The following is a 24,175-nucleotide window of genomic DNA, read 5'->3' on the forward strand; positions in this document are numbered from 1 at the left end:
ACATCCGTCGCAGTACAATGCCTTTGAACACAACGGCAACCTTCTTCTTCTGCTTCTTCTCTGTGTCCCATTACATTGCAATGGTTTCCTGCTGGTTGGCAACACCCACGTAAAGGAGCATTATCGCCATCTAGTGGGCTTGAGTGTATAACGCTTCAGGGTCAAAGGAACGATCAAGCGGAAGTTTACACACCGGTGTGAGGCAGCTGAAAAATAGTTCCACAATTGAGATGAGTTTGCTACGATTTTTATGTCAGAACATCAGCGAACACCACTGATCACTCGGTGAGTTTCATGGCTTTGAAAACAAATGTTTAGGGTGGTTATAGGACAGGTTCACACATGGCCATAGGCAGCAGTGTTAAGCCAGGCAGGGGAAAGCCAAATTCTCTGAAAATGAGCAATCATCACTATTTTGGTCTTAATCACTTTATTTCATCATAAACAACCCAGACATGGGGCTCAAAGTGCAAAATACCAGACCTCTCCTTTAAGTAAAAGATCTGAGGACTTCTTCTTCCACCACTGGCTGCAGAATACTTAAATAAATCTGTGTTGTCAAGATATGGTTTACATCTACACTATAATTTGTATTTTGTTTTACTTTTGTTAAAAAAAAAACCCATGAAGTATTTCAGATTCTTTTGTTGAGCCAAGAACCTTGTAATCGAATTAGGCAGCACTGAAATTAAGCAAATTGATGCCCAACACGAATGAATCAAAGTTCAATTACAGCTCGTTTCATTTCAGGAGAAGCTTAATTTGAAAGTGGTTCTTCGCACAAACTCCGGAGGCTCTGCTGAACTGTGCTGAACACTTTACCTGTCAAGTCTGAGGAAGTGGGTGGGGGAGTGAGAAGGAGGGAGGGAAACAAGAGGCTAAGCCTTGTGGGAGACTTTTTGAATCTCGACAATTAGTCTCTGCTGTCGCTCAGTTTGATCTCACACTGTGAAAAATGTTGTCGGGAGCTTTAATTGTGTAAAGAGCACATTTTGGAATGCTAATTAGAAATCTGCTGCACTCATTTTTCAGGGTTAAATCATACATTCAGAAGCGAGGATGATGCTATGATGCCGAGCATTTATCACAGACACATCATTATACATGGTGACAAATCAGTTTACATGTGGGCAGACTTCCCTCTCTGACTGCATGACAAAAAAAGAATGACGAGGACAAACTGCAAGGGTTGCAAACACTAACAACTGTTAATCATTTTTACTCCCGCGCCTGAGTTGGCCTGATCGTACCGTGCCCGCTCTTGCCATGCTTGCCTCTTGTGGTGCACATAATGAAAAGAATGGAGCCGTCAGTCATATTGCCTCTCTAAATAGCATTTTCTGCTTTATTAGTCATACTTAATGGTGTTGAAGGGGCCGTGAGTGATGCAAAATCCCTTTGTTCAAAGCCCCTCTCTTACTGTGAACGGTTCTTGATCGAAAAAAGATTCCCTGACAATTGAGGCTGAATGTGTTTTACACGCTGGGCTTACTTTGCCTATTTTAGAGGGGAATTGTGCATGCTCTCATCGAAAAGATTGATGGCATGAGCAAGGAAATAAAAGAGGTGGAGACAGTGTGCATAGCGCCACAGCAGGCAGGTAGCTGGACCAAAAACGACAGTCCCATTCATTTCAGATGGACAGCTCCTTTTGATATTTCATAAAAAAAAAAAAAAAACGAAAGAAAAAAGAAAAAGTGATGCATCATCAATCCATCCACCCACCTACATGGTATGAAAGCAAAATGGAAACCAATTATAAATATCCATCAGAGCCTAAAATGAATCCTAGATGTTTACAGTGTGTTAGTCACGTATGCCTGTCAGACAGTTTCACGCCTCTACATGTGAGAAATACCTCAAATACTGAGCAATGCATGTCACACAAAGAGTTTTTCCCCCCATCTGCACTGATCGCTAACCAAGGGACTTCAAAAAACAATAACTTAAACAAGAAAGCGTGAAAGTGAAGGGGGAGACAGTGAAAGCAATAAAAAGGGAGACGGAAAGGGAGAAGTGGTACGCTTACGTTGGATGTCGATTGTGACACTGGTCTCCTTGCCATTGGGGATGGCCTTGTTGGAGGCCTTGCAGATGATCTGCTGACCCGTCTCGATGTTGGAAGGCGATAGGTAGAGCGTGCTCACGGTGCTCTCTCTCCTGCCATCCCGGAGCAAGGTCTGCAAAGAGTGAAGCAAAGTTAAGGAAAGTTAAAAGTGACGACGCTGATAATTGCAGATGAAATGTTTCAGGCCTCTAAATCGACGCCATGTGGTTGGTTGGTTGGTCTGATGGATCGCCATACTTTAATATTTAATTTTTTATAATTAATAAACAGAATCTCCAGTTGTTGTGATTTTGGGTGGTAAAAAAAGTCACGTCAAAGACATATTTGATTGTATCGTCATTGGCTCAAAATGAAGCTGGGATCCTAAACAGTTTAAATGATATACAAACAGAGAGGAGAGAAAGAACAAACGGTTCACCAGATAAGTTTTGATGGAGGAGGTATAAAAGTGGAACAACAACAACAAAAAAAAAACCCCAACAAAACAGCAGCAAAGTCATGAATACACACATCTTGTCCCTTGGGAGACCACAGGCAAACCCTCAGAACGCTCCAGCCTGTAGTTTTACTGCAAAGCTGATTGAAATGAAAAAATAAAAAAGTAGAAATATGTTTTTTGAGCCTCTTTTGTGTGTCTGGAGAGCTGCGCTCTAGTGCATGGCTTGTCATACTTCACAAAGGAAATCAATCTTCTTTTCAGCGCTCATCCTCTGAGCCCTACATTGTGGAAGCCATCTGGAATCGGTTGGTAGCGCTCAGTAGCTCTCACTCTCCCCAAAACGCTCTGGGGAGGGCTCCGGGAGTCTATGTTAACCAGTGCAGGGCAGAACAAAGTCACTGACTAGAACAAATTGCGTGGGCAACGGGGCACAGTGTGGTCAGCCACAAAGTCAAGATGCATTTCCCTGCCATCTCTTTAGAGGAGGCTCACTGTTGCTTTGTGTCTTTGAAGAAAAGAGGGCCCTGCTATAGCGAAGTACATCAAACATTTTCTTAACATAGAAGCAGAACTGCTGTGTTGACCAGAGGGAGCTCACAGTGGGCTTGCTTTACTGCACTGCTACCTTTGGATTAGCCTCACACATGTATGGATTGTTCATGGATATTTCCTTTACTTAGATTCTAATAGCAAACCACACAGCAAGAAAAATATTCACGTCACACCTCAACGTCTATACGAAATTTCAGTCTGCAAACCTATACTTCTCCAAATGTTATGGCCATTTACTTACATACAATAGGTTCACTGAGCTCTACAGAGGCACAAAAGGTAAACGCAGCAGGTACATTACTGTATATTTAAAGTGTTCTCACAAAGTTTAAGAAAGCTTAGCAGCATATGGTATATTTCAACCTCGTAATCACTACCCATTAATCATTAGCTGAGCCAAACTGTGGTTCGCTGTCAGTGTGCAAACCAGTGGTAATTATCTTCTCATTTCTCTCCTTTAATGTAAGGCATTCTTTTTAATGAAAGTGTAACCTAACTATGGTCGCCTCTCTAAAGCATACTGTATTCTGAATAATATAATTATACTGTCATTGAACTTGTAAAATCAGACGCCGAGACATTTCAAAAGAAATCTTTTTAATCTAACCACTTTATAATTCAAGTACCTAAAGGTACCTCTTAAGTCACAGCAGAATGTCTGTAGTATTGGAGTGAGGATAAAGATTTTTTTTTTCTCCTGTGTATTAATAAGCATTTTATAAGTAGATGGATATTATAGATGCCATCCATGTTCCTGTGAAGTCCATTTGTATGTGAAGAACCATGAGATGAAATTCATAGCTGTGCGTGAGTCACTTCTAAAGCAGAGCGCATTAGCTGTCAGACGTGGGATATGTCAATGTAATATCCTTTCTGACACAATCAGGATTGTTTCCCTCGTCGCTCTGGACCTGTCTGAAGTCATTAATCTTAAGAAGGGGGTTAGCTGGCTGCTGCATTGAATTCAACACCATGCCACATTACAAATTGATAAATTTTCATATCACTGCCTGGAGCCTGTGTGAAGAATACTCTTAAAATTAACTATGCTGGGAAAGGGAAGGCAAAAGTAACAAGATTGAGATGGAAAGAGCAGGGTTTTTTCCCCAGGTATAATTAAAGCTGCATCAGGTGATTTTTGAACACTACTGGGTAAAGGAGACGGAGAAACACACAGCAATGAGCCAAACTATTGCCTATCAAGTTGATTCATGCTAACATTAGCAGAAACAGGGGTACCTCACCGGCTCTCTGTCTTTTGGACAACCTTTTTGGCTTTTAGTCTCGGTTTGGGCCATGCATCTCTCTGCCATCTACCACATTTTGCATTTTGTTGAGGGGGTTCACTTATTGTCAGTGTGGCTTTTACTGTTAGATAGACTGTCTTCTACCACAACACAACAACAGCTAACCTGGCTTGACTTAAAGCTGCAACTGCTGAGCCAAATGTTAATTAAACAAGAAGGTGACCTGTCAGTAAAGGACCAGACAGTGGCTTCAAAAAGCCTATCCATCCGGATTATCTACTAATTAAAAAAATGGCTGAACCAAATGGATTATCTACTAAATAAAACTTGATGTACTGCCAGCCAAGCTAATTCACTGTGTTTACCTCTGTTCTGCCTACAGGCCTATTTTAATGCTGCTGGTAATCTATTAGTTGTTTCAAGAAGAAGTTTAAAATGCCCATAGCGTATACACCCGAACTACCACAACTATAAAAACCTTTTAATATGAAAGTCCTTTATCTTTACGTTTTCGGATGTCTAATATGTAAAATTTAAGGCAGACTTTTTGTTTAATTGTTTAAGGTTGTTAAGTGATCATAAAAGACAATGGATTTACCACAAACATTCACATTTTTATTTCAATTTTTGAAGCATTTTGATTATTATAGATGTGCTAAATGACAGTATCTACTTTTTGAATTATTCTTTTAAAGGCAAAGTAAGAACTAAATTGCCAAATTGGACTACATTAAAGTGGATGTTGTACATCAGAATCGGGGATGTGGACTAATTACAGTTTACCACAGGATGTCTGTAATATAAATGTCCAATTTGCACAGGACAAGAAATCTCTTAAATTCGATTAGCAATATGGATTTATATTAGGCCTACCTAACACATCCAGAAGTCTTGTGGTTCTGAAAAGTGCTTTCTTCTTGACCTTTCTGATTGGTCTCCCATGTAGGACTATGCGATCATTAAAAGAATGTCCACTATCACGACTGCTGACAACACCGAATGCTTTTTCAAGTGCCTCCATCATCGAAAAAACACGGAAAACCAGTTGCAAGCGCAGAAACAAGGATTGCGTTCTCACGCAATTAATATTACCCAAGGTATTTTCTTCAGACCGTTTTACAGTCCCACGTCTCCACGTTAAACTAATCCCGTCCATATAGGGCTTAAGGGTTTCCTGTGGACAAAGCTAGCTACTATACAAAACTCCCATACATTAAATCTGCACGTGATCAGAAAAATACTGTACTAATATCATGGATGCTCTTGCAAATATTACAAGCATATTATATAAACAGAATAGCCTCGCTCCACTGGCTGCCTGTAAAGTCCAGAATTGTTTTTAAGGTTCTCCTGTTTGTTAACAACATGGTCTGGCCCCATCCTACACTGCAGACCTTCTAACCCCTTATTCTACTCCCGGGTTAGCTCACCTGAGGGACCTGGGGGTAGAATAAGGGGTTAAGAGGTCCGGCTGGCAGACTCAGGGGCGATTGAACCTTTGCAGTGCCCCTCCCAATGAGATCTGCTTCTTTCATTAACTCCTTTAAGTCCAGGCTCAAAACCTACTTTTATTAATTAGTGTTTGAGTCTCCCTGATGTGGCTTGGTCTTGATGGTTGTGTTGGAGATATCTGAACATGATAAAGCTCATTTTTATATAAATATGACTTCTGACACCCATTCTAAATGTCATAACTTGAATAAACGGGCATTAGTGGTTATAAGCATCGTAGATATGGGTTAAAAGGTCCTTTCGTTTCAACTATGTGGTTAGGTTAAGGAAAAAACATTATGTTTGTGTCACACAAGTCAAGTAGGTGACATAAGCACTAGATGTAAGTCACCTACTTCACATGACATATGTCACATACTTAAAATGACTCACCAGTAACTTTTGCTTTCACACTGAAATATGAACCGTGGTCTCCTGGGTAAGTCCTGCATTTGTTCCTTTCACCATCCTGACTGACATCCCTACACAGCAGTACTCGCTTGCTATACCACCGATACGTCAGCTGACCTCCCCTATCGTCACAGAACAAATACGTGGCGGTTTAATGTGCTGATAACACACCAGTCTTCGTCAGGGGATCCTACTAACCCATATCTATGATGCTGATAACCACTACTAACACACATTTAAGTGAGCAATAACATTTGAACCTGGTGATTCTGACAGTTATAGGGGATGTAGATGTAGGAAGCCTTCCTCAGGGGCGGGGCCGAATTTACCAAGTGAGCAATAAGCTAATAATACACACATCATTAATATTCTGCTAACCCATCCAACATGCCTTTGATTTGATATCAAATTAATCTCTGGGTTATATTTAATCAGCCATTTCAAACAAGGGTTCTTTCACTAAAACGGATGACTGCTTTAACATTGTACTTTATGTTTATGCAGAAGTGAAAATATGGCATTTTTTTAAACCCTGGTCACTGAGATGAAATAGGTTTCTTTTGTTTAACTTAACGGACTATTCGCCTCAATAAGATCATTTCAAAGGTCCTTCAAAGCAATTAATTGAAGAGATCTATATTTCAGATCACACTTTTAATTTTCATCCTGAATGAATTAGGTTAATTAGCTTGCCGAAATCATACGAGATCTTTAAAAACTAGCACAATGACTTAAATTAATGTTGAAAGTAAAGAGCCCTTTGACTTGATATCATTCTCCACTGCTGGGAAAACTATACCTGTCTCATAATGAATAAAAGTTGACTTGTTTAATGCGCACTCAGATTTTAATAGGTTATTTTATTTGTAAGTATTTTCCCACCCTATTACTCAATGGGTGTGACGATTAAAATGCAATAAAGTGTTCCAATTACACACACACAAATAACCTCCCATGAAGGATGGGGGGGGGGAATAATGACACAGGTAGGCAGAGGAAGCAGCTGCTTTGAACACTTATAGGAAAGAGGGGTGGGAAAAAAAGAGAAGACCTAGGAATGGAAAATGGATAATTATTTTTTTCTGCTGAAAATGATATCCATCAACAGCACCAGCTTCATGTACTTTAGCAATTTTACCTGATATTAAACAGCAACACCATTTTACTGCAAAGCTGAGAGGGGTATACAATAAAAAAGCACTATTCTGCTCTTGCTAGCAAGAAGAGCTCATAAAAATGTCATTATTTTTCATTTTTTTAAGCCTCCTAACACGGAGATAACTCCCCAGTCTCCTGCTCACCTCTCAGCATGCCACCAGAGCATTCAGAGAAAAAAAATGTAGCACACTGGGGAGGGAAATGCATCATGTTTTTCAAATGATTTGTTGTACCATTCCAGTGTAAAAGTATCACAGAGCAAGTGTGCACACCTCCGAACCACAGCTCAGACCTGGGGGCTGTTTATTCCAAACAGTCCTTTGCTGTTTGCCACTGAGCGGCTCCAGTGGAGCAGATGGGAGATGAGTGTTTGTGGGAAGAGAGAACATTATTCATTAATTTCGTCTGCCCACATTTTCACAGCCAGTCTTGATATTTGAACCATTCACCTTGCTGTGACAAGCTTCTGCCACTTCATTATTTGGGGAGCCCCCTCCATCATGCACTGAAGTTCTGCTTTTTTTGAAAGCTACCCTCACTAATGATACAAACTGCATCGATTCGGTGACTTTCTCATATGATAAAACGGACACACATTTTTGCTAAGCGATAGCTTTAATCATACACTTTCTCTTTAACCACTGGTCCAGTAAATAGTTTTCTAAGAGGTCATAGAGATGAGCTTTTGGAGGCCTTAGTGGAAAATTATCTTTGGGTCAGAACTATCATTAGATATGACACCATCAGGAAAGCCATTTCTGTGAATCCTCCACCACATCTGCTCACATTAGTCCTCTTGATCGGCGGGATATGAGGAGACCATCAGAGCAAATGATTATGCTTACAAAATGTCCCCCCTACTGCTCTTCGGACCCCCCAAAAAAAGAAAAAAAGCTCATCTCCTTTTAATCGAACCCATTGCTTTTTAATGGTAGGCAATAGAGATAAGAGGGAAGAGGGACATACTCGAGCTCAGAGGAGACATGTGAGCATCCATCAGCTACCAGCACAGAATGTCCTCATATCTGCCTTTGCTCTGAGAGGAAGTGAAGGCAGGAAACACACTCTCCGCCCACCATTAGCGAGCGGCACCTCAAGCAATCACTTTATTCAAATCGGCCTGGTGCCGTACCCCAGTCCAATCAATGGCATTTATCTGCTCTTTGAAAAAAGCCGATAATGGGATGAGGCAGAGTAGGGAGCGAGGGAAGGCGGGGGAGGTGTTAGTGCTCTAAAGTGCCTGGTCTCTTTATGTCCTTTGTTTAAATGGAAATAGAACATGACAGTGTTGATTGCATGATTAGCCTAAAGGGTTAGTGTCATTCAAGAGTCTATGGGTTCAGGTGATCATGCCACCATGCTGCTGTGTGAACAGTGGCTATTGTGTGCTACAGCATCAAAAGTGGGAACACGATCTGTCAGCGAGAATCATACTTCGCCCTGAAAAGGTTCAGGCAGATTCCAGCACTGAAATGACAAAGTAGATTTTCTAACAGGTTGGGAAGATGAAGAGAGACAAACGCCACTGAAGGAGGAGATCAAAACACCAGTGAGAAGCGTAAAGTCACTGATAGTTCCTCGATCTCACCATCTGCTTGTCTGAGTTGATTTGTATACCGGAAAAAAAAAGGCCAGCCATCATTTTTGGAATCAAAACACAACCTGGATTTTCAAGGGTTTTCATTTCAAAAAGCAGTCTGGGTGCTGAGGCAAACGCCCACCAATGACTCAGACAGTCACTCTGAAACATCTCATGGGTGTTTAGCACTTCCGCAGTAGTTATTTACAGCAGAGCAAGACATGCAGAAACAAAGACTGTCCTCCCCCCAAACACAACAGCATAGCTGGTTTGTGCAACAACTTATCACAACCCATATTTACGTTTACTGATAGACGGTGACCTCTAGTGGCCGTAGTAATTATGACGGCAGCAAAGAAGGAAGACTTTATATCAAGAGCGACATGTCCGCATGGGGAGGAGGTTGGGGTGGTCAGATCGGTCAAACAAACAAACACAGGACTTAGATCCAGAGGAACACTGTTTGTGTCCTGTGTGACACCAAAAGACAACGTTCAGTCGTTTTAGCTTTGATGTTATGTCACGCTATGTACTTAATGTCACATTATGTTCAGTATTTAATGTGACAATGTGACATGAAGTTGCATAACAAACATAGTTATTTTACCGCAAACCTTGATTCTTTTCTAAAGCCTAGTTCACATTACACGATTTTCACCGCGATTCTGACGTCACAGAGGATCTTGAGAGCCACCTTGGATCAGAGGTGAGTCGGCAGATAGTCTGCGACGACGAGTCCTCATGTGTGAACAAGGCTACGAGCAAGTCGCCCCCTCGTCTGCGACTGGGACTGGATATCTGGCAGGAGGACGTAAGAAATGTGAGGAGGACAAGCCGCAGGGTTGCCAGGTCCACTTATTAGCCGCAACTTTCGCTTACTTGTCGCTTACAAATATTGGTAGTTGCGGGTTGCGTTTTTTTGGGCTTGTTTCTAAAGTGCTTATTTGGGCTTGCTCTCTTAACGTCGCCTTTCTCTATGTACAGTACAGGCCAAAAGTTTGGACACACCTTCTCATTCAATGCGTTTTCTTTATTTTCATGACTATTTACATTGTAGATTCTCACTGAAGGCATCAAAACTATGAATGAACACATGTGGAGTTATGTACTTAACAAAAAAAGGTGAAATAACTGAAAACATGTTTTATATTCTAGTTTCTTCAAAATAGCCACCCTTTGCTCTGATTACTGCTTTGCACACTCTTGGCATTCTCTCCATGAGCTTCAAGAGGTAGTCACCTGAAATGGTTTTCCAACAGTCTTGAAGGAGTTCCCAGAGGTGTTTAGCACTTGGCCAGGTCATCTGCCGCAGATGGGATGGCATGTCACTGCAGGATGCTGTGGTAGCCATGCTGGTTCAGTGTGCCTTCAATTTTGAATAAATCCCCAACAGTGTCACCAGCAAAACACCCCCACACCATCACACCTCCTCCTCCATGCTTCACAGTGGGAACCAGGCATGTGGAATCCATCCGTTCACCTTTTCTGCGTCTCACAAAGACACGGCGGTTGGAACCAAAGATCTCAAATTTGGACTCATCAGACCAAAGCACAGATTTCCACTGGTCTAATGTCCATTCCTTGTGTTTCTTGGCCCAAACAAATCTCTTCTGCTTGTTGCCTCTCCTTAGCAGTGGTTTCCTAGCAGCTATTTGACCATGAAGGCCTGATTGGCGCAGTCTCCTCTTAACAGTTGTTCTAGAGATGGGTCTGCTGCTAGAACTCTGTGTGGCATTCATCTGGTCTCTGATCTGAGCTGCTGTTAACTTGCGATTTCTGAGGCTGGTGACTCGGATGAACTTATCCTCAGAAGCAGAGGTGACTCTTGGTCTTCCTTTCCTGGGTCGGTCCTCATGTGTGCCAGTTTCGTTGTAGCGCTTGATGGTTTTTGCGAGTCCACTTGGGGACACATTTAAAGTTTTTGCAATTTTCCGGACTGACTGACCTTCATTTCTTAAAGTAATGATGGCCACTCGTTTTTCTTTAGTTAGCTGATTGGTTCTTGCCATAATATGAATTTTAACAGTTGTCCAATAGGGCTGTCGGCTGTGTATTAACCTGACTTCTGCACAACACAACTGATGGTCCCAACCCCATTGATAAAGCAAGAAATTCCACTAATTAACCCTGATAAGGCACACCTGTGAAGTGGAAACCATTTCAGGTGACTACCTCTTGAAGCTCATGGAGAGAATGCCAAGAGTGTGCAAAGCAGTAATCAGAGCAAAGGGTGGCTATTTTGAAGAAACTAGAATATAAAACATGTTTTCAGTTATTTCACCTTTTTTTGTTAAGTACATAACTCCACATATGTTCATTCATAGTTTTGATGCCTTCAGTGAGAATCTACAATGTAAATAGTCATGAAAATAAAGAAAACGCATTGAATGAGAAGGTGTGTCCAAACTTTTGGCCTGTACTGTATATCTGCCGCTTCTTTTGGGCTTGTTTCCATAGCCCTGGTTGCTTGTTTCTCCCCCAAGATCTGGCAACACTGACAAGCCGGCAAGCAGCAACAACAATGGCGCATCCACAGGATTACGGGAAGCGCGTTATGTTTGGACCCAGGCCCTGGAGGCAGATCTGATTCAACACTGGGAAGAATATCCATGCCTCTACGACGTGTTGTCTCCAAGTTGAAAAACGTAGTTTGGTGACGTCACCGCATTATCTGGGGCTCTGTCGACGAGGGCTTGGTGGAGAAATCTTGTGGTGTGCACACACAGGTCGTAACGCAATTGGCAAGACTCCCGATGACAGAAACACATGTCGCTAGGTATGACCACTCAGAAGATTACGATAGTCTCTGTGACGCAAAATTGGGGTGAAAATCCCGTAGTGTGAACCAGACTTAACTCCAAACACTCTGGTAGGGGTGCGAACATAGGAAACACTCCTGCAGGTCATATTAGAGCAGGGGTAAGCAACCTGCAGCTATGGAACAGCATGTGACTCTTTAGCCCCTCTCCAGTTGTTTCCATTAGCTTTAGCCATGGATTTGAAAAAGAAAGGAACAGTCTCAGAAGGTAAAAAAGCATTTAATAGTGCATGGACAGATTTGTCTGCTTTGACCACCAATGCTACAAACAAACAAAGTACTAAATAATCAATAAATAGTTCACTGCAGAGTAGCCACCTTGTGGTAAACATATTAATGAATGCTTATTCAGCCAATTGGGTTTGTTGATAGGCTACTTTAGAGTTAATAGGTTGTGTTACCTTCATTTTAAGGCTCAAATATATCTTGCGGCTCCAAAAAGATTTTTTTCTTTGGCCAAAAATTGCTCTTTTCACAGTAGAGGTTACGACCTGTGTATTAGAGGGTAGGAACAAACAACCTATGTGGCTGTATTGATTGGAGGACTTGTTGCAGCAATGTAAAGTACTAGGTGTTTTCATACGGTCTAGAGCAGTGGTTCCCAACTGGTGGGTCATGGTCTTAAAGTGGACTGCAGGGACTCACAAACATGTAAAGTTTGTAAAGAACACACTTTACATTTTTGGCACAGAGCTTTTATTTTGAAGTGCCATTTCCTGCTGTAAAGCAAATCACTAACAGACAGCTACCTGACAGAGACAGCAAACTAGCTCGACAACACGGCCAAATGCAAGCATGAATGTATTAAACTGTGTGGACTTTGAACTAATGACTAATGACCCAGTGGCTGGACCAGTTGGGAACCACTGGTCTAGAGAATGAAAACACACCCACCATGCAACCCTCACCCTTCATCCCACCCCCACACCCTTCAAACCTGGTATGACACACACCTCCATGCTTACCTTGGAGTACATGGCCCCATTAAGGACCTCTCCATTGCGGATCCAGATGATTGAGGCTGCCGGCTTGGCATTGTCAGCATGGCAGGTCAGATTGAGTGGGTCACCAGCCCTTAGGCTCACCACCGGCCCTCCACTGATGACTGGGTCCTCTGGGGGAACTTTAGATACAGACACATGGAAAGAGACAGCATTAGCCACATGATAACCACATGATGATAAATGTAGACTATTAATAAAGTACGTAGATGTGTAATTAAGTTATAAATCAATATGTAATATGCATTATTTTTGATGATGGCACACTGGCATGTAATGACTTCACTGTTGTTGTTTTTCCACGCAATTATCAGTGGGATGTTTTCTGTTTCCACAACATTGCAATACTGGCAGTTTGAACCACATAAGACAAAACTCATTTCAAACGGCACCTGCAAGGATTTGACTGCATGACACCCAATCTCACCACACAGTCAATTCCCATATAATGAGAGTGCTTATAAAGCCACCAAAGTTATTGTATATACATATTTTTTCCTAACAAAAAAAAACAAAACCTCCACAGTTACTCATTCAGGCAGGGTAATAACTTCACAGTAAGACACAGACTCATCCTGTACTTAATCAAAAACTAGCATTACATGGTGCGGTTAGAGGCATGGAAAGCTTTACACAAGTCCCAGCATGACTCTCTAAATAACAATGAACTCTTCCATCAATCAAAGCAGATGAGATTTACCCACTATACGTACAGTGCACACAGAAATGTCAGCATTTAATGTAATACAGTCTGTGTATAATATGTATAACCCCCCTCAGATACACAGATGTGCAAAGGCTCCTCCATTCCCTCCTCCAAGCTTTGACAAATACAACAGAGACGAAAGCATCACAACAGCTATATGTGCCTCTCAATGGCACTGATCAAAGTCCTCTCCCTGTTTTACCCATGAGCTGATCTGTTTGTTTTTTCTTTCTTTCTTTCTTTCTCTCTCTCTCGTTCTTTTTTATAACTGAAACTCCAGTGAATTATTGATTGACCTGAGTGCTCATTACAATGCAGATCTGGGGCAAGATGAAATCAAAGGCTGCAGGCAGCTGCCATATTCCCCCTGCAAAAGCATAATGATTGGAAGGAAGGTTATTATGGGTTAGATTTATGCTGTCAAACAGCACTGTGATGAATGAAAGGAGATAAAATGTAATTGGGATACTGTGTTGTACATTTAATGACAATAAGTATAAAAGGGCTCTTTTATGGCAGACATAAATGAGAGCATATAGTGCCAGAAAAGTATGCTTCGGTATTCTGTGCTGTTCACTCTGCACTGAAAATACTGACAGAAAATGTTTTCACTTTACATACCTCAACTTTTTTCTAAGTTGCTGCAAATTTGTTTTTTAACATTATTAAACAACTTCATCTGAAACTTAGCTAAAGTTGTAATCATTCAAACTTTCAACATTAAATTTCATTAAATCAGAATGCATTTCTGCCTTATTACATTATTTATGGTTGGCATTTTTCAGAAATAGTAATCCAACGTATTTACATTCTGTAATTACCTTTTTATATGATTTTTTTTATTGTCACACACAAGGGATTCATATGAAATGATGCGGCACATAATTCAGTGTCACTATTTAAAATTTTATCAGCCTTTCTGCTCACTGTTTGCTCTCCTAATGCTGTATCAGAGCTGTATTAAGTTTGTCACAGAGGTCAGCGCTAACCGCAACCATTCATTAAAAATGTGTCCTGAAAATGAGACATGGACATTTGTTTTGTGGAAAACTACTTGCCCGAGCGCAGCAGTAACAGTTGCAATTATTTATGAACGCCGTCTTTATTAAAACAGTGTCAGTTTGTTTGGTTGCAGAATAATCAGATTCACCAGTTGCTCTCAAGTTCTATTTCTGACAAAGTAGCTGCTTGAGGAGTGTTTGCTGTAGTATTAAACCACTTAAATGTTAGAGATATACTAGGCAGGAGTTTCCTTAAAAAACAATGTACATACTCATACAAATGTAATCCCTTTTAATCATCAGTTGAAGTGTGTGATGGTGTATTTTTCTGCAAAGACGCTGCTTTCTGCTTGTACTCTCTTATTTTCTTCTTATTTTCTGTGTTAAAGACGTTTATGGGTGAGTACCCTCGGTGCTCAGGTAAGGTTGGGGTGTTATTAAAAGGTGACCAGGTGCCAGATCATAAGCAGCAGGCAACCAAGAAACACATTCATTCATTTTCATTTTCCGGAATCACTTATCCTGTTAGGGGTCGTAGGGGGGCTGGAGCCTATCCCAGCTGACACTGGGCGAGAGGTGGGGTACACCATGGACAGGTCGCCAGGGCTGACACATAAGCCCCTTTTACACTGCCAGATTTTCAGTGAATGTTGGGCCGTTTTGCTGGCAAGCTCCGAGCGTTTAGACACACAGAGCCAGATTGGCAAGTTGATCCGAGGTGCCCAGTTTTCTGCCGCGTAGGGTAGACATATTGGCAGAACCTTTTTGGTTTAAAAAGAATGAGGCGCTCCCCTGCCACGGGAGGGGCTGTTGATGACGCCGCATGTGCGACCCACTGGTGGTGGATAAACAGGAAACAGCTGATAGCAGGAGTGAGCAGCGAGTACTAGTAGCAAGAGGGAAACGCAAACCTGAAAGACACTGTAAAGATGAGCAGCTGGGGAGACAAGGAATTGCGCGCCCTCCTTGTTCTCGCAAACGAAGAGGCCATTAACCATCAAATGACGGGGATGGTGAAGGACGAGCCGACTTAAGAGAGAATCGCCAAAGGGCTGACTAGCTGCGGTTTCCCTCAGAGTACGTCACTGTTTATATCCAATGCTGAGCTACACATTTGGTTACTTGCCTCCCCATTCCCCTGAAAAAGGCGCATTCTGTATAAACAAAAGTAAGCAGGCGGCATTTTGCTGCACTCCCTGATTTTGCTTTTATACTGTCAATGCTGAACGAAGACTGATTGGGCTTTCCTGCAAATTTGCACAACTCCTATCTAAACAGAACTATAGAGACAGACAACCATTCTCACTCACATTCACACCTACAGCCAATTTCGATTCGCTAATTAACCTGCAAGTCTTTGGATTGTGAGAGGAAGCTGGAGTACCCAGAAAAAACTCACACTGACACGGGGAGAACATGCAAACTCCATACAGAAGGGTTCCCCGCACCCTGGGGTTCAAACCAGGAACCCTCTTGCCGTGAGGCGACAACACATTACTATGTCGTCCAAGAGGCATATATATAGCGGGGCAAAATGCCAAACAAGGGTGAATCTGGGCTTAACTTTAACTTAACACAGGTCCGAACACACAGATGCACAAACTGGACCTATACATGCACTAAGTGGAGAGATGTCAGAGTGGGCTGCCCATGACAGGCGCTCCAAGCGGTTGGGGGGTTCGGTGCCTTGCTCAAGGGCACCTCGGCAGTGCACAGGAGGTGAACTGGCACCTCTCCAGCTACCAGTCCACGCTCCATATTTCTTTGGTCCGGACGGGGACTTGACCCTCCGGTTCCCAACCCAAGTCCCTATGGACTGAGCTACTGCCGCCCCACATCACAGCTCTTCCTCACAGACAAGCTTATCTTTGTCTTCAAATGCTGTGGCTAATCAGTGCACAGGGCGGGGGTGGCATAATGGTCCTTTGCTCTTATGACTAATGCCTTTGCATCACTAAAAAATATTGACTAAAAAACAAAGAAAAAAACTGTTTTGCCAATTTTTCAGACAACATCCTTGTCAGTACCACACATATACAGTGAGTAAGGACTGAATCAGACCAGTGTGGGAACACTGATGTCTGGACTCTGACTTGACCAAACTGAAACTCTGACCAGCTGACCAGTGAATCTGCGATTTCAAAGACAATGCCCACTCACTAGTTCCTCTTGTGCGTCTGAGTTTGAAATGCAGTGTTAATTCTGGCAGGCTCCCTTTCATCTGGTCTTCATTGATATGCAGGGAGGGGTTGGGAGAGGTAGAGGAATCTCAGGTCAGCACCAGCAGATCAGACAACAGAGTGTGCTGATCTAGGCAAGTAAGGGAAAAAAAAAATCTTTGTGAGAATGTGGTCACCTTCTGGTCCTTTATCAGCAATTGGAAACAAGGTCAAGGAGATCACATTAGTTTATTCTTCTGCTAAGAATAGAGCTAGTGCCTGGTATGCAAATGAGACAGGGAGCATGTGAACAGCATTATGAGCCAGGAATCTCAAACAGCTCTCCCATTTGTCATTAAAGAAAATGGACAAAATGTGAGGCTCAGCGATAGCACTGTGACAGCTGATTGCAAAGATCCAGCGGTATTGGCTTGCTGTCAGTGCTCTCTTACACATATGACTGAAACATTAATTAAATGCCAAGCATATAAGGCGGTCGTAAAGAAAGGGGGTTTTATGGAGAGGAGGAGATTAGAAAGGAACGTCTGACAGTATGTGACTGATAGGACTCAGGCTTGAAATGAGGTGATTTTTCTCTTATTGCTTACAAGTGCTCAAAACTCTCAGAGAAGGAGAGATAAGAGGCTCCTTTGCTCTCCCTCAAAGGAAGTATTCTTCCTGTACACACATTAGCACACATCAATGCTATAAATAGGTGCAACAGGGTCAGAAGGTGACACCACTAATGAATGTGGACGAAAGGTTATACTATCGCAGTCACTATGTGCTTCCCTTTGACCTTTAAAAGTGTCTACTATTATTCACCTGTATGTTTCCCGTTGAGGGATGTCAGAGCAAGAGTTTATGATTCTGTGCATAGTGGAGCGACATGGGAGAGAGGGAGGTCACACGCAGACCAAACAGAGCACTGCTACACTTTCAGGTCATGTCCCCCTGGAGGGCTGGCTGCCAGCAAGACACTGAGGGTGAATGGTGAACAGACAAGGAAGTAGACGGACATGCCTGGCTGCCTCCATCCTGCATCCATACCTTTTGTACCTTTCTGTCTTCCATTGTGTTTGAGGTCTTACTGTATGTAGAGATTGTGGAGACAGTTTGTGACAGCCTGGACAGAAATCTGTGTGGCGAGCACATATGCTTGTGCTCCTTTGGCATCTTTTTGAAATCACCCTGACTAAAATAGCAGTGGGAAAAAAGTCTCACCGAGGCAGAAAGGCAGTTAGACTTGATAACACAATAGTTCGGTAAAAGGAAACTTTATTGTTCTTGTTCTTGGCAAGTGGAAGCATTTATGTCTGCTTAAGAAACAGGAGGATTTGACCAATAACCCAACATCCATTGAATACAAATGAATGACTAGGAAAAATAAATTTAAATAGATATTTTAGCTTTTTCTCTTCATCTGAGATCTTCCACTGATCCCGCCTTATGACTGCCAGGTCTGACAGTTATACAGAGGCCAAGCCTTGAACTTGAATCAGCCATCATCATTACTGGGCTGTTTGCAAACTCGGCAGTCCCTAATGGTTCTAAATTAGCTCTTTACTGCAGCCATTCGATAGACTTGGCATAAGTAGTGTGGTCAGTGGTACAGATTGATCGCTCCTCTTTAATTACAGGGCTGACTCACAGCAAACCCTGCTCCGCTCACTACTTTCTTCTTGGGGATAATAATGTAATCTCTTTCAACGCTTTCACAAATTTGCATTCTCCCGTGCATGCGGAGACGTGGACGCTGTCGGCATGCATATACGCACAGACAGCGACGTTCATGCGTGTCTCAGTGATTACAGGTTTTATACAAATCAAAGATAACTAAAAGCTGATCAGTCACAAGGGATTAGATTTTTTTTCTTTTTTTTTTGCATGTATTATTCGAAGATGTAAGACATGATTTCAACTAAAGACTTAAGTTGTAATACACAGAGTTTGTTGGGGTAACTTTTGACCTAACGCTATTACATGTATGATAGATCAGACCACTGTAATAGTGGGTTTTAAGCTCCAATCAGTGGTTTTTGTTTGTTCGCTTGTTTGTTTAAAGGAGAATGGCCTGTTACAACTTACATTGAAGGAGCAGCGTATGCGATTTAGTGGCATCTAGTGGTGAGGATTGCATATTGCAACTAGCTAAAACTTGCCCCATGTGCCAAGCGTTCTGACTCCCCGTTAGGATTCCTTCAGTGTTTATTATTTAGGACATTTTCACAAGGAGGTGAATTATCTGCAGAGGTACCTTCCTCTCCAAAACAAATGGACCAGGTGATTAAAACCAGGAAACACGTTAAAAAACCGGCTCATCTCAGGTGTGTTGCTAACTATGGTGGCTATTGTAAAAACACTAGTGGCCCTATCTAGAGCCATGGTTTGATTTCTTCATTCTGGGCTACTGTAGAAACATGGCGATGCAACATGGCAGACTCCGTGGACTGGGACCTGCTTCCTAACGAAAACACAATTCTTATTTTCAAGTGATTATACACCAAGGAAAACATACTTGTCATATTATGTGCCATATCTGTTAAGACCTTTGAGTCATCCCTCTCCCTTGGATGGGTAATTCCACTATTTTGTTTTAAGGCTGCTCACATTTTATGGAGGTCCTCCACCTCACCTTACCCACTCTCAGAAAAGACTTCATTTATGTATTTTTCCAGATCTACCAATGCTGGACCCAACTGACCACAAGCCCCACCTTGGTCACAAAGTCTGGACGTCAGTGAGATCATTTACTTTTACTGCATAATCAAAGATATCCATAAATGAGACCAAGGCATATTGATGTGTAATTAACTCAACAGTGCAAGGCGGTAAGTCCGTCACCTCCAAGAGGGGTCTGAATAAACCCTGGGGGTCATAAAGCTGCCTTTTGTCCTTTAATACATGTGAATTCCCCGGACCTCAAACATAAAATTCCCCAAACACAGAACATAAAACTTGGATTTATGTGAAGGGAAGCTGATAACATGAGTTGGCTGAGAAGTCCTCTTCAGTCTGGTAACAACTTGTGTTGCTGATGGTGAACCTGCTGGTTTTTCCAGGCTAAACCAATATTGGGCGGGGGGTCAGGGATGGGACTTCTCGAAAGCAGCCGATGAAATCCTGCGGGCGCCCTGGCTTTCCAGGAGCGTGAGCAAGGGAGAAAAAGCAATTTGGAGGCGAATGAATGAGAGAAGGCTCCTCACAAGGAGGCTGGATGGTGTAGGGGAGGGGAGGCTGGCGACGTGTAGCTGCTGTAGCGCTGTGCTTCAGCAGACGTGTCCTGAACAACAATGAGCCTCCTGACTTGACTGTCTATTTCAGAAGAATGCTCGCACGGGCCGCCTGTCACCCCATCGCGACAGCTTGCAGAGTTTGTGATAGATAGATCAGGAAAAAAAGAAGACAAAAAGGAGAGGAGAGGAATACCCAGCGCAGGTGGATACAAGAGACATGCGTGGCTCACTGGCCCAAATCACCGGCCCTCTTCAAGTGCTGTCATTGTACATCTGTTTGAGAGCCAGAAGATCCCGAGCCATGCGTGAGCACATGCACACACTCACAGGATGAGTGAAAAGATACGAGTGAATGAATGAAAAAGATTGTGAGAGAAACGCACAAAACCATTTTACTCTCACAAACAGGATCACAGATGGCAATCTCAAACAATATGGCAGACTGTACAAAATGTATACACAAAATAAGAAAGCAGCAGAGGACTGATTTTCAGGGAAGTGTGTGCGACCACATGGTAAACAATAATAAACTGGAAGGGCAAATATGGGATAGGAGATGGAGGCAGCTGGAAAAGGGGGAGGACAAACGAAGGGAATAGGGGACAAACAGAAGATTCAAAGACAGGGTGGGGTATTGAATTTTAATAAGTGTAGTAAAGAAATGCTTAGTAATCTTTTGGTAGCGTTGGTGTCATGATCTACCAAATAAGCAGTGCCAAATAAAATGGAGAGATGGAAGGATGAAGACGAGATGAGGAGTGGGGAGATGCCAGAGCTGTCAGAAACATGCGGAGCCTGCTCCTTCACAGCGCAGCCATGTGCAGCCCGAGAAGCTGCTCTCCACAGATTGGGAGGGTGCTGACATCGCTGCTCACCACCCGGCTGTGTTGCGCTTATAGCTATGTGTGTGTGAGTTCGAGGGTGGGTGGCAGAGGATTCGGGTTCCATAAGGACAGTTAAAAATAAAAAAATAAAAAGCACTTGTTTCAAGGTTCTGCCAGTTATTAGCCCCCGTAGCTCTCGATTTTTGTTAGTGCCAATCATTAGTTTGCTGACAACAATTACAGTTATCTGAAGCAAGCCTATTTACTATGTAGTGTGAATTCAAATCAGCTCAGCACCTGTACGCAGTTGGTACTGTTGTTTTGCAGAGCACAGATGTATTCGTGTCATTTCTCTTCCTTCTGCTGAAATGCTAAGAGGAAAAAAAAAAAAAAAACATCCTACATACAGTCTGTCTACCATAATCACGCACCTGTTCCCAGCCTCTCTGATATCATAGATGTAGTTATCATTCCATCTCGTGTTTCAGACAAAATGGCAGAAAAGGCAGCGCTACATAAACATTAGTCATATTTTCTCCCAGAATGACTGCCGTTTAGGACACCTTATCTCTCCCTGTACTTTCACTGAGATGCTTGGCTAGACCTAAATTAACTTTTGTAAGAGACAAATTGGTTACTTAGACGGGAGGCTTTAAAGCTGCTTTTTTCCCCCCACACTTTTACACACACAATTTCACCACTCAGGAAGAGGGATATGGATATGACTGATTTCTGCAGCCTTAAATGATGAAATTAGGAAAAATGAAAACACGTGGATCTAAACACACAAGGTACTTAGTATAAAATCATGTTCCAAGTAACTCATAAAGAGGCAAACAACAACACCACTCCTTAAACATTCATTCATTCATTTTCTGTAACCATTTATCCTGGTACAGGCTCTCGGGGGGCTCTGGAGCCTATCCCAGCTGACATTGGGTAAGTGGCAGGATGCACCCTAGACAGGTTGCCAATCTCTCACAGGGCTGACACACAGAGACAGACAACCATTTGAACTCACATTCACACCTACAGGCAAGTTTAAGCCACCAGTTAATCTAACCTGCATGTCTATGGATTGTGGGAGGAAGCTGCATAACCTGTAGAAAATCCACGCTGATGCAGGGAGAACATGCAAAGCCCACACAGAAGGGCCTCAGCCAGCTGGTGATTAGAATCCATAACCCTCTTGCAGTGAGACAACAGTGCTCAATACTGCCCCACCATGCCACCCACCCTCAACTTACATACATTTCTGTATACGCTGATGATAATAACAATGCAGGCAAACAGATGGAAAACAGAGGAAAATTACATCTTTGCACAAGCTTTCTTTTTCCAAGGAATAACAGCCAAATTGCACATATTGTTATATAGTCGAGCCAACGATGTCTGTCATTACAGACCTATCATTGCTCAGGTCAGGTTCAGACTCAGGTCCCCAGTTGCTGTGACAACTATCACTGGCTTAGCAGTAACAGCTCACACACTCTCAGTGGAGACCACTACTAGCACCATGGACAGCGTCTCATTGACTGTGTGGAATATTAGCCCATCTCTGCCTTGTTTCCGCATTAAAACTTCAAATCCCTCCGTCGCTTTTTTCTTTCTTTTCATCCTTTAACCCTGCCCCCAAAGTTCAGCCCCATTACTAAAAGGATGCCAGCGTGATCCTTGAAAAATAATGAATTCAGACTTATCCACAGAAACGGCTGATTCAGCTTCGGCAATTGGAAACAACAATAACAAAAGATACCCTTGGGCTTTTGTGTACATGAACATTGTTGCTGAAGCACGGGTCCAAAACATTAACAATGCAGGGAAGGGAAAACAAATATCTCGCACACAATGGCGCATTCAAATGGCATGCTATCAGCTATGTTTATCAGAAGACAGGGATCATATTGTGTTTGTGAATGCCTGTCATCTTGAACGATCTTGGCAAAGGTCTTTTAAGTTTCACCCTTTACAATAACTTTACAAACATCTCATTGTGATAATGGAATAAAGCAGTCATGGGCTCACATGCAAAGCTAACAAAAAAGCACGTTGCTGAGACTATCATCTCGCAGCAGCAATAATATCTATGAAGACAAAAAGGCATAATGACACGTGCATTATTAACTGATAACAGAACAATTATTATTGTCTGGAACACTTAACAGTGTGCCTGTGTACTTTTAATATTATAAATAGTGCAATAATTAACTCTTATTAAATGTTAACACAATTGTAACATCTTCAGACACAATGTAAAAGCACTAGTAGGCTACGCTGTTTCTGACAGTTAAAACATACATTAACTTTATTAAATGCATATGATATAATACTACAATTGCAGGGTATTACGGAGTCTGACAGCGACGTATATATGTAATATTTTCTCCTAATGAAGAGTCAAGCTTTGCAACCCCACTTTATTTGCTTCAAGCAAGGTTAAACTCTTGAAGCATTTCCCAATTTCTGCCTGATCTCAAAAGTGTGGTCTGCGAAATGACCTTTATGACCCTGCACTTGGCAGAGCTGGAACATAGAGGTTAAAAAAAAAATCTGAAATGTATATATATAGCTGCAAGTAAACCAAGCTGATCACCCACACTTGCAACAGTTCGAAAAGCAACAATTTTTCTCAATCCTTTGCAGTCTTATAATTAGCAAAAAAAAACAAAAAACCAAGCAAGCAAAAAAAAAAAAAAAAAAAGTTAATCTAAACTCTGGGCATGTCATATCAGGATAAAGTGACAGTTAAGTTTACATAAGAAAAAAAATCATGAAAACACTGACAATAACTCAAGTGTACTAATGACTTCAGATTGAGTGGAAGTATATAAGTCATCTAGACCACTTAGTTATCTTCAGAGTTCATCTCTGGTAAAGTAAATACCTGATGAGCTATTTTAAAACCTCAATTAACAGAGATTACACAGATGTACAAAGCATCTCTGCATTAATTGTGTATGCTTTTAACGCAACACTTTAAATGAAGAGAATCCAGCAATCGAACTCCACGGCTGTGCATTAACTTGGAATGAGGTAAAAAGACAAAGTCGGAGAAAGGATGAAAGAGACAGAAACATTTAAGACAGAAACTGATGTATGAAAATGTCAGCAATGAGTCAATAAATGGCACCGCATTTCATTGTGACATTATGACACATTTTACATTTGTGGAAGAGATTAACGCGCTTCCAATTTACGGAAAAACCCAGAGCACCTCAAAGTAGTTTTTCAGCCAAACACCTTAATCAAACAACAGTGAACTCCTTTCCCTTTGTTCTAGTGGTCCCCAACCTAAGGTAGAAAGATTAGAGCAAAGGTCTGGAGCATTGCCAACTTGCTGCAAGGGATATAATTAGCCCCAGGGGTCTTTTTTGGACCTGAAACCCTCCATTCTCTTCCTTCATGACTAATTCACAAGACCTTGATTCTCCTTTGGCATGTGAGGGCAAGCCTGCAAGCCATGCAAACGCTCGCAAGGGTTAAGT

General features: G+C 42.1%; 1 protein-coding gene across 8 annotated transcripts in view; it reads right to left on the minus strand.

Moving 5' to 3' along the window:
• The window catches only part of kirrel3b (kirre like nephrin family adhesion molecule 3b), a 183,960-nt gene that overhangs the window by 41,361 nt on the left and 118,424 nt on the right, over nucleotides 1-24,175 (minus strand). For all 8 annotated transcript variants that reach the window (XM_033631553.2, XM_033631551.2, XM_033631554.2 and 5 more), the window contains 2 exons: nucleotides 12,729-12,886; nucleotides 2,030-2,180 (listed from right to left, as the gene is read on the minus strand). In XM_033631553.2, coding sequence (XP_033487444.1) covers nucleotides 2,030-2,180; nucleotides 12,729-12,886 — 309 coding nt within the window. The remainder of the gene's footprint in view (nucleotides 1-2,029; nucleotides 2,181-12,728; nucleotides 12,887-24,175) is intronic.

The sequence above is a fragment of the Epinephelus lanceolatus genome, chromosome 4 (genome assembly GCF_041903045.1).
Source record: "Epinephelus lanceolatus isolate andai-2023 chromosome 4, ASM4190304v1, whole genome shotgun sequence".
Taxonomy (NCBI): domain Eukaryota; kingdom Metazoa; phylum Chordata; class Actinopteri; order Perciformes; family Serranidae; genus Epinephelus; species Epinephelus lanceolatus.